At 38.5% G+C, this 11,879-nt stretch overlaps 1 protein-coding gene across 1 annotated transcript in view; it reads left to right on the plus strand.

Moving 5' to 3' along the window:
* The window catches only part of LOC103178142 (ubiquitin-protein ligase E3A), a 34,847-nt gene extending 23,292 nt beyond the window's left edge, over positions 1-11,555 (plus strand). The window contains exons 4-10 of the mRNA XM_007892715.2: positions 3,281-3,425; positions 5,120-5,325; positions 6,138-6,302; positions 7,046-7,201; positions 8,157-8,230; positions 9,892-10,035; positions 10,272-11,555. Of these exons, the coding sequence (XP_007890906.1) occupies positions 3,281-3,425; positions 5,120-5,325; positions 6,138-6,302; positions 7,046-7,201; positions 8,157-8,230; positions 9,892-10,035; positions 10,272-10,392 (1,011 nt within the window). The 3' untranslated portion in view covers positions 10,393-11,555. The remainder of the gene's footprint in view (positions 1-3,280; positions 3,426-5,119; positions 5,326-6,137; positions 6,303-7,045; positions 7,202-8,156; positions 8,231-9,891; positions 10,036-10,271) is intronic.
* Positions 11,556-11,879: the final 324 nt, after the last annotated feature.

Below are 11,879 nucleotides of genomic sequence, written 5' to 3' on the forward strand. Positions count from 1 at the left end.
TCTCTGTAATGGCTACTACATCATACCCTTTAAGCTGAATTTGTGCTTCTAAATCACTTGTTTTATTTCTTACTTATGTGCATTTGTGTACATAACTCTTATTTTGGTAACTGTCCTCAACTTGCCCGTATACCCTGGTGAATGTTCTTCTCACACTTTTTGACCGGTTACACCTTTTGTAATAACTTCCTATTACCTTTTTTCTTCCTATAGTATTTATGTTATCTTTAATCACTATTTGTATTTTGACTGTTGCTCTCATCTCATTGTTTTATGTTGCGGTTATTGTTTCCACCTGATCTCCCCTAACCCCCTCTTACTGGTTTAAAGCTTTTTCTACAGCCATATTTATCCTTTTCGCTAGAACCTTGGTCCCAGACCCGTCCAGGTGCAGCTCATCCCAGCAGTCCAGCTCATTGCTGTCCCAGTACTGCTACCAGTGAACTATAAAATGGAACCCCTCCTTCTCACACCACTCTTTCAGCCACACATTCACTTCCCAGATCCGTTTATCCCTATGCCAATTTGTACATGGCTCGGGTAGCAATCTGGATATTACCACCTTTGAAGTCCTATTCGAGGTTAATGCAGTATTAATGCAGTATCTGCCTCAGCCTTACTGTAAGAACTCCAAAGGTATTTATACCCACTGTGATAAATAATACCACATCAAGCACCAAACACTAGTCTTCAGAATTTGTTGGACTGTCATGAGGAAGAATTCTAATTGTCCAGAACCACTCACTAAAATCTTACTCGCTGGCAGATTGGTGATTTGACATGTACTGCATAAAGGAATTTGCGTGAAGATTCAAATGAATGCCTTTGTCAGCAAGCGTGGGATTATCTTATGTCTTGGACATTAATATTGAATCTCCATAGCTTAATCTGGACAACAAAATTAGGAGCAGTGTCTAGGATCTGGTAGCTGAGTTGAAGTTACCATGATGCAATACTAGAGATAAAGCAGGTTCAATCACTAACTCATCTTTCTCAATAGTGACATCCAGTGGAAGCAGTTTAGTAGGACAATACAGTATAATCTCTTGTCTCCAGAAAGACCAGGATCAAATAAGTATTTTTGCTATGTAATTTTTTTCTAACTTTTTAATATAATAATTATCCTTGCATTTAATATAAGCACCTTATCATATCCTATATTACTAAGTATTATAGTAATAAATAGATGGAATTGTTGCCTGCCTAGAAATACTTGGATGTTTTCCTTGTGTTGCAATACTTAGAAGATACTGATTCTGATGGCCTTCCATTGTCAGATGTGGCTTGACTATAGTATGTAATTTTTCTCATTGCTTTTTCCTTGGCCATTTACTTACTCCAGGATTACCGTAGAGGGAAAGGTGAGCCCAAATGTCTCATCTTCACCTTCCTTATGTCTGATTCAAAATATGGAATACTCAGTTGCTTTATAAGTTACTTAGTCCATAATTAAAACCAACTGCTCACTTGATTTGCCATATACCTTTCTCATGTATACAGACTTCATGAAAATTGTTTATTTGGTATTATCTTTCCACAAATATGAACATCATAGTACTAAAAATTGGATTTGCACAGACAGAATTGAGCACAATCAGGCAGGCCATCTGAAGGCAGCGAATTAATAAGATCAAGTCAATTATTGTTGAAAATAATGGCAGTGATATTTATTTTAGCGATACAGGTGATCCAATAGCTCGGAGTTCAACAGGTGAAGAATAAAAAAGGCCAACTTCCAAATCATTAGGTTTTTACTGACATCACTTCATACAGCACTGATATTGCTTTGATCACAAAGTAATGTCAGTGGCACTTCAATAAATTACCATCCCATTTCCAACCTGCCTTTCTCTTGCCGAAGCTGTGGAACGCATTGTTACTAACCAGCTTTACTCTCATCTCTCCACCCACTCTCCTCGATCCTCAACTGTCTGATTTCTGCGCTGCCCACAGCACAGAGAGGGTGCTTGTCAAGGTCACAAATGACGTCCTCTTTTTCTCTCTCTCTATGACCAGGGCTCCTTCTGCCTCCTCGTCCTCCTGGATCTCTCTGTCGCGTTTGACACAGTCAACCACGTCAGCCTCATCCACCGCTTCTCCTCCCTTGAGTTCGAGTCCTACCTAACAAATCGCCTTTCCTTTGTCCGCCTGGTCACCTGTAGCGTACCCCAATGCTACATACTTGGCCCCCTTTTCTTCCTCATCTATATGATGCATCTTGGTGCTATCATCCGCAGACACAGGGTAAACTTCCACACATATGTGGATGGCACACAAGTCTACTTCTCCAGGTCCGTCGATGTTCTCTTGGTTTGTCTGGCGGACATCAGGACCTGGATAAGCGAAAACATCTTACAACTAAATGTTGACAAGATAGAAGCCATACTCCTTGGCTCCCTTCAGTGTCTTCTGTCCTGCGGATCTGACCTCCTCACCCTCCCCAGCCTATCCCTCAGATTCAGCGAACCTAGGCATCCGGTTCGACCCACAGCTGTCCTTCCTTCCCCACCTTCAGTCCCTGACCAGCACCGCCTTCCTCCACCTCAGCCACATTGCTTCCTCCGACAGTACCTGACCCCTGACACAATCAAAACATTCGTCCATGTGTTCGTCACCTCCCGACTTGATTTTTCAAAGGCTCTCTTTGCCGGTCTCCTCAGCTCCACCAGGCACAAGATCCAGCTGATCCCAAAACTCCGCCGCCCGCATACTCACCTGCACTGAACTCTGTACCCCCATCACACCAGTACAATATACAAGAGGTGATGTCAGAAGTAACCTAACCACCTGGAACTCAGCTTTTTCAACGCTTTATAAGTTGGCTTGTCAGCACCAGAATTTAGGTTTACTGACCTGTGTGTGTGTGTGTCCAAAGTAGACTGTTGGGTTGTTATTTTATCTTCAATTGCCAATCCCATATATTGCATGAACAATATTTTCCTTTTTGCATCTACAGAGGAAACAACATTATGCTTACTTAAAATGGAAAAGAAACTTCTTTTTCCCTGGATTATGTAACATTCAACTCCATTTGAAAATAGGCTTCACTGCAATTTTTAAAAATAATTTGATCTATTATAAAAACAATTCAGTTTCATTTTTTGCAATGCTACTGCAGTAATTATTTCCAATGATTTGTATTGTGTGAAATAAGTCTCTGCCTCAATGAGTTATGAAAACCTTTTAGTAACAACACTGAGCAATATCTTTGAAGTACTACTTTTCACAAGTATTGAAGAAGCTTTTTATTTAAGTTTTTGACCCTTTTGTTTTCTTTTAGTTGGAAATGATTGCCACAGAGAATCCGGCAGATTTGAAAAAGCAGCTTTATGTGGAGTTTGAGGGGGAACAAGGAGTTGATGAAGGAGGAGTGTCCAAGGAGTTCTTCCAGCTTGTTGTGGAGGAGATTTTCAATCCTGATATAGGTATTCAATGTTGCTTTTGTTTCTCCATGAATAAACTTAAAACATTCCTTTTAAAAACATTTCTATCAATAGCTCACATCAGTATACTGGATGTTTCTCAGATCTGTAAGATTTGATTTATTTTCAGGAAAAGTGTCAAGTCTTAATACTAACTCATTTTTTAAATCTGTGAAAAATAGAAGCGGTCATCTGAAGCAGAGATTGCTGTTCTGTTGACCGTGGGATTCCCTAGAAGGTGGGGAGATTGATTTGAGGATAAAACGTGATGTTGATTACATCAACATCCAAGTTTTGAACAAAGTATAAAAATTGAAGGAGGGTTAATTGCCAGGGTTATACTGTACAGAACTATGGATCAGTTGGTAGAACTCCCAGCTACTCAAAAGGTTGTTGATTCAAGCTCCACGTTGGGACTTTGAATTGATACTGTAGGCTGACACACCAGTGCAATGCCTGGGCAATGCTACATTGTTGGTTGTGCCAACCTGAGATTATAAATTAAAGATCTGATGTGGAGCTTAAACCCACAACCTTCTGTTTTAGAGACGAGAGTTCTCCCAACTGAGCTAAGCTGGCACCAGATCAGTCTGGGTTGGGGCTGGGGGAACATGTAAGCAGACTCTCTTGGAGCTAAGATAACTCTGAATAACTTGCTGGGCAATGGAATTTGAAATTGAGTTAATCCTTCCTCTGCGGCAGTCTCAGTATTCTGGCTCCTGAGCCAGGAGGTCTGTAGTACTCTAGGGCACTGTTGATGACAGTCCAACCAGCCTATCATCGGTAGGACTTAGATGAGCAGACTCACAGGGGACAGAGATTCTTCCTACTCGGCTCCTTTAAACCCTGCAAGCCAAAACCCTAATGGGTAGGGTGGTCCTAGATGGACAAGCAGGGGGATACTTGCCAGGCAGTGCTTTCAATAGCAAGTTATGCAGTTTTTGCTAATTAAACTCCAGCAGTACCTAAATGTGCACTCTGAGGTCCCCATGTCTTGGCTCTTGCCAATTTGTGCCAACTGCTCTCAGGAACTGGGTAAGCAGCTTGCGCCCCTCCAAGGCGAGAGTGTTCATTCCATTCTTGATACAGGAATTTCCATGTGGAGTTTTGAACTATGTCTGGATTGGATACTCTTAAGTAAGGTGGTGGGTTTTCATACGCGTCAAGATTTCCGGCTGAGCAGAAATAAAAATCACTGCCGATTTAGAACCAAATTTCGGAAGTTTTTGTAACCTGCATTTCAATCTATAAATAACTGGATTCACAGCAGATTACCCAACCTATTTTCACTTTTGAGTCTTATAATTATTTGGTAGTGGAAATTGTTCAAACAAGATTTAAGAGGTGAAAGAATAGTGTTCGAATTACCTATTTCATTTGGTCCCGTGCTATCTTTGAAACGCACCAGGGATTAATTGTTAGCTATGATTGAAAGTGGTGTAGTTAGGTTATAATTCCAGAAGGAATTTAAATGGAGAATGAAAAAATACTTATGGAAAATAATGACGGATTGGACACACCTCCTTCCCTACCCATTTAACTTGATATACAAGCACATCATTTGGTCTATTAATCTTAAAACGTTATTTACTACTAGCGTATGAAAAAAGATCTTATTGAGTTGATGTTCAAATTGACCTACTCTTCATAAGAATTGTGGTGGGAAAAGGTTACTTGAAGTTTTTATTTCTTTCTAGGAATGTTTGCTTATGACGACCAGACAAAACAATTTTGGTTCAACCCTACCTCTTTTGAGAATGATGGGCAGTTCACATTAATTGGAATAGTCCTGGGGTTGGCGATCTACAATAACTGTATCCTTGATGTCCATTTTCCTATGGTGGTTTACAGGAAGTTAATGGGCAAGAAGGGAACTTTAGAAGATCTAAGTGACTCACATCCAGTAAGTTAATATTGTAATTACTATTTTAGAGTAAGTTCTTATAGATCTGCCTTTTTTTCTAAAATAAACTTTTCGACCACGCCTGCAGTCACTTTCTCCTTTGCTCGGCATCTGACTACATCCCTATGAAGTGCTTGGACATTATCCTGGGTGACTGATGCTTCCTAAATACAAGTTGTTAATGGTGAAATATAAGTATCATAGATACAGCAGATTATTGGTGATAAATGGTATTGAGATAACAAATTGTCAATAACTGATGGATTATGTCAGTGTTTGCAGGGAGGAAATCTGAGGTTAAACTGTATTTACTGTATTTCTCTTGTCCTTGTGTGCATAGTTCTAGTTCTAGTGTAGACCATGGAAGTCAAATATCCTTTGCAGTGAAACAGTTTAGCTGACAAAGTATTGTATTTATGGGATTCAAGCTAGACTGGGAATTCATGATTTGAGATGAAATACATACTACTGCCTTTGTTCCTCCGGATCTGGCCTCCTCCTCGTCCCCCGAGTCCTCCGCTCCACCTTTGGCGGCCGTGCCTTCAGCCACTGTGCCCCAAGGCTCTGGAATTCCCTTCCTCACTCCCTTCGCCTCGGCCCCTCTCTTCCTACTTTCAGGTCCCTGCTGAAGACCTTTCTTTTCGATCGCGCCTTTGGTCACCTTTCTCCCCCTGGCTCGGCCCAGGGATTCATTACTGTGAAGCGCTCTGAGACGCCGTTCGACGTGGAGGGCGCTATATAAATCCTTGTTGTTGTTGTTGTACTTATTCAGATATGCGACTCTGAATCTGTTTGCAACAAATTATTTGTAGGTACTTTATCGAAGTTTGAAACAACTCCTGGAGTATGAAGGAGATGTGGAACAAGACATGATGATTACTTTTCAAGTATCGTACAGTGATTTGTTTGGAGTGCCAGTTATCCATAATCTGAAGGAAAATGGTGACCAGATTCCAGTAACAAACAAAAATAAAAAGGTTAGCATTACTAAAGCCTTGGGTACCTGAAAAGAATAAACCGGTACAATTTAAAATTTCTCCTTACCTATAATATGGAGGTGTTGACTAAGACATGATATGTAATCAGTATACAATTCACCCCTAATGTATTCTTGCATATTTTTATCATAACCAAATTGGAAGGAAGTGGGCTGAGAGCAAGCCAACTGGAGTGATGTAAGGACTCAATGGACCAAAAGTTCTTCCTGATTACTCCATATAGTTATTTATGTCATTTTGGCTCAGTAGGTGTCACTCTAGTGTTTGGGTCAAAAGGTTGTGAGTTCAAACCCCAAGTTGGGACTTAGGACAAACTTCAGTACAGTAATGGACAGTACTTAATCGTTGAGGTACCATCCTTCTGATGAGACATAAAACACATGTTTGTAATGCATGAAGGTTTACTTTTGGAACAAATCTTATTTAGCAGCTCGTTTTTTTTGTAGAGTAAAACCATGTTTTGAACTTTTCATTTCTTTTTGTTTAGTTGAGGGGGAAAAAGGCATTGAAAATATTTTTTAATTAACTTACTGCTATTTCCAACTGTGGTGGGAACAAGGGGAGAATATGTGTAAGGCTCACACTGCAGTAATACAGCTGCTTGTGACATTGAAGTAGGTTTATTGGTGTCATTTTATTTTCATATCAGCAGCTTTAAGGTTATATCATTTTATTAATGGAGGAAATTTTTATTGGTCCCTGACGTTTATCTTCTGTTGCAGGAATTTGTTCAATTATATACAAACTATATTTTGAACCAATCTGTGGAAAAACAATTCAAAGCTTTCAACAGAGGCTTCCACATGGTAACAAATGAGTCTCCCTTAAAATACCTTTTCAGACCAGAGGAGATTGAGCAGCTAATATGTGGCAGTAGGGTAAGTGTTGCTGTATAATTTGTGTCATTATGTAATTAGATGAATGGTGTGTGCTGGAGAGAAATTGTATTTGAAGTTAACTGAGGAACTTTTTCTGGTAAGAGCTTTTATATGAAGGATTGGAGCATTTGAAACATAGAAAGAGGATCTTAAGTCAATTTGCTGGGAAATTGGGAGCCACATCCACCACTCCTATTCTTTCACCATTAAGAATATTTTCAGATTTGTCTTTCTTAGATACAAAGTAGACTATCTCAGCCTTCCATGTTCAACTCTACCTGTCATGGGCCTGTCCATTTTTACAACTTATCATGCCTCCTAACCTGGCATCTTGTGCAAACTTGGTTATACTCCGTAGCACAATACACATTTACATCTAAACATAGGAATTGCTAGATTATAAAAGACCAAGGTCCATCTGGTTTGCCTTCTGGTAGTCGAATGCTACAATAATAATGTAGACACAAAAGATCATTTACCTAACAGCTTCTAACAGGTTGTTAATGTATATGGTGATAATGTGAGGCTCCAGTTCAAATTCCTGGGGGTCACCACTTGCCACTTCCTGTCACTTCTGTCACAATTGTTCATCTCTGACAAAGCCATCATCGATCACTTCTCATCTCCCTTATCCCCCTGATTCCCCTCCCTGACACTATCTTCTTCCTCCCCTGGAAGAAGAAAATCTCCCAATCTATAGTGGCCTTGAATTTTCTGAACTGGCCATTTGCCTGCTTCGATCTTACCCCTTCCATCCACCTTGTACAACTCCCTCACCACCCTCGCCCCATTACATCTCGCACCGATTCCTTCCCCCACCGCCTCACAGTCGCATGTAATTCTCGGCATTCTTTGGTTAAATGTGGAAAACTACTAATGTCAAACTTCCCTAGAATTCTACGTACCATTGTAGTTACTGCTTGTTACCTGAACTGTAATTTCAATACTTTGTCAGAATCTGGATTTCCATGCCCTTGAAGAGGCAACAGAGTATGATGGAGGATTTACAAAGGATTCCAGAATAATAAGGTATTTGTTCTATTTTGTGTTTTTTTTGCTCATTCTGGTGTGACTGATGCTTAAAAAAAGATATCACTGTTAGAATCCAGTATATCAAGCTCAATTATAGCATACATAAGATTAAGGTAAACCTTCTACACTGCCTATTTAGCATTGTCGTCAAAAGCACACCCTATTCCACAGAACTCCAGTGTGTCATTTCTACTTTCCTATGTCTTTTTCTGAAAAAGTGCAGAAGTACACATCATTTGGCTGTGGTTTGGACATTCTAGAAACTGTATTAATACCTTGTCAAATTTCAGAATGTGTTATAGTTTTTGAAGCCTTATTCCATTATTCAATGGAGATTCAAAACCAGACTGTAACCCACTGCAAAACAAGACCATAGTCCATTCCACCACTTTTGAACGCTTTCCAAAATCTGCATAATTCATTTTTATTTACTCATTAATTTAGACAAACTAGCCAATCAGTGCAGTTGATGTAGTATATATGGCCTTTCAGAAGGAATTTGATAAGGTGCCATATAATAAACCAGTTAGCAAAATTAAAGCCTATGGGATAAAAGGGACAGTGGCAGCATTGATACCTTGGGAGATATCAATGGGAGGTCCTCCCGAAGTGAAAGGCGCTATGCAAATGTAATTTTGTTGTTGTTGGTGGAAACAGATTCAATAATAACTTTCAAACAGGAATTGGATAAGTGCTTAAAGAGGAAAAAATTGCAAGGATATTGGAAAGAGTGGGGGAGTGGGACTGACTGTAGCTCTTCCAAAGAGCTGGCCCAGGATTGATGGGCTACACGACCTCCTTCTGTGCTATAATATTCTATGATTTACATATCTTAAAATAATGGGGAAGGAGAGGAACTAGTTTAGTGATCTCTTATTCTTACATAGCCTAGGAACACTGTTCATGGATATCTTTCAGATATTTTGGAATGATAAAAGTTTGAACCTCTGAGACCTGCATATGCATAGAATTTGACTTTTATTTCATTTTTCCCCTGATGTGTATGTCCTACTTATTTGACCACAATGTAAATGTAAGAAGCATTTATTTTCAGTTGAGGGAAAAGAAAACTGCATGAATATGGTAAAATAGGATATACACTGTAATCTTCTGGAAGTACAGATGGTAAGAAATTTGAATTGCTGCTGCTGATTGAATAGTGTGCGTTGTGAGGTTACATGATATCCTGATACTTTGGTTGATAAAAATTAGGGAATGAGGCAAATGAGTGTATTGTCAAATTGTACAGTTACACATGTTGCCCATGTTTATAGTGCAACTCATAATGAGCAACCCATAGAGTACTACATCTGACCTCTAATGTTTTTTTGTTGGTTATGATGTGAAATATTACTGTGCACAAATTGGCTGCGAGTTTGCCTACAAAATAGTCACTACATATTGGTGTAAATCCTATGAAATACATTGAGACTTCCTATTTACTATTATTAATACCATTTGCTAGTACTAATATTAATCCTTGCATTTGATATAGGTCCGTATATACTCAAAATGTCTGTTTTACAGGCTTTTCTGTAATGGGTAGTGACTATTTGTTGGCAACTTGCTAGATTATGAATTGTGCAGAAATTTTAATAACCTGCCTGATTTCAATTTAATTTTAGTTTTTCTTTTCTCTTTCCTCAATGCTCTTATAGAGATTTCTGGGCAATAACTCACAGTCTCCCAGAAGAACAGAAGCGCCAGTTTCTGCAGTTTACTACTGGTTCTGACCGGGCACCTGTTGGTGGCCTTGGCAAAATAAAGTTGATCATCACCAAGAATGGGCTAGATTCAGATAGGTATGTCGCAGTTTAATGTAAATATTTTTCCTATCAATGTCAAAACTTCCTCTACAAATTAGATCCTTTTTTTAAAAAAAGTTGTAGATTTTTTGTGATAAGGCACTGGCCTTTGGTATTCAAGTGCAGAACAGGTCAATATCCTGGTGACCTACTACTGTTCTAGATCATAATCCTCAAGTTTCAAAACAAACTACTGTGAAGCACCAGTTTATGAATTGTTTCATTATTTCCAGATTACCAACAACACATACATGCTTCAATGTCCTCCTGCTTCCAGACTACTCCAGCAAGGACAAGCTCAAGGAAAGATTACTCAAGGCAATTACATACTCAAAAGGTTTTGGCATGCTGTAATTATCATGCTCCGACTAGCTACTCTTCACGTGAACCAAACTCAGATGAGGAGAGAAATCATTTTTTTGATAATACAATAATTTCTTAGTATGTTAAAGCAAACAAAAAAGCCTGTTGTAACATTAAACTTTTTTTCTCTGGTTTCTTTACAATGATTTCAATTTGTCCCTTTTATTGGTAATCTACCTTTAATAGAGGTATAGCTGGGTGACAGTTATGTGCCAGTGGCAATTCCAGCAATTTTGATTTTTAACTACTAAGCTCTGAAACATTTATTCTGGTATTGATTTAAATATTATCATTGGTAAATTTAGGGATGTAGGACACAAGTGCAAATTTGTCCATGTTTGTATTTTTAATAATTTCACATGTTTAAACTCTACACGGTTTAAAGATGCAAAGATTACGTAAATCTTTGCACCGGCAGTTTTTCCATGTTTGTATTTTTAATAATTTCACATGTTTAAACTACACGGTTTAAAGATTCAAAGATGATGTAAATCTTTGCATAGGAAGTTTTTCTTATTAACCTTTCTCCCTTTCCTCCAACGAGCAGTATGGAATCAGTTAGTGTGAATGCTTGGAGGAAAAACATTTGATGCAGGAAGGAATTTCTTCCAGATTTAGGAAGAGGAACGAGGTTGAGGGCACTGTACCTAAAATGCATTTACAATTATCTTGCCAGCTTTTTGTGGGTCTCATGGCTTTATCTATTCATGGCTTCCTTGGAATATGATAAAAGAATAATTTTCTTGTATGAATACAAGTAAGGAAATATAACTTCACTGTTTTTTTAAACTTGGTGGTTAAGTATTGCTTACACAAGATATCAAACACCCAGCTAGAAAGGGCCTGTACTGCATGTACTAATCTTGTTCCATAATGAATACATGATAGAACATCAAGATGCTGTGAGATGCAATCAGCTGATTGTTTGGCCCTAAATAAAATGAGAATTCATGCCTTTTATCATGATGCTCAATTGGTTAATGTATAAGTGAAATGGAGAATGGTCTATGTACAGTTAGAATGTAGACTTATTGAGTAATTTGATTTGGGATATATTTAAAATATTGATCCATGGTGTTATCTGGAAATGACATTATCTGGAAATGACATTTTGTACAAGGTATAAAATGCAAATAAAATGGAGTTGTGCAGCACTTTGCAATTTAAATTCTTATTTTTTTCTGAGATGTTGTACCATTTTCTAATGTTCATTCCTCAGGACATTCATTTGTAAATATTTAAGATTTTTTGTAATTTGTTGTACAGTTCTGATTGCACACTACTTGAAGGAAATGTATTCTGTGTGGAATTTGGAACCACCATGAGATTGCGGATCTCTTCTTGCACCGCCTGAAATACCATAAAGCTGGAGGAGAAGAAATAAATTAGAGTCTGTACTTCAGCCCACTCACCTAATCTGTAAACTTCTTCACTTCACAATATGCCACAATTCCATGCTTCGTATCACCAGAAAATTT

This window comes from Callorhinchus milii, unplaced genomic scaffold, assembly GCF_018977255.1.
Source record: "Callorhinchus milii isolate IMCB2004 unplaced genomic scaffold, IMCB_Cmil_1.0 Scaffold1, whole genome shotgun sequence".
NCBI classification, from domain to species: Eukaryota; Metazoa; Chordata; class Chondrichthyes; order Chimaeriformes; family Callorhinchidae; genus Callorhinchus; species Callorhinchus milii.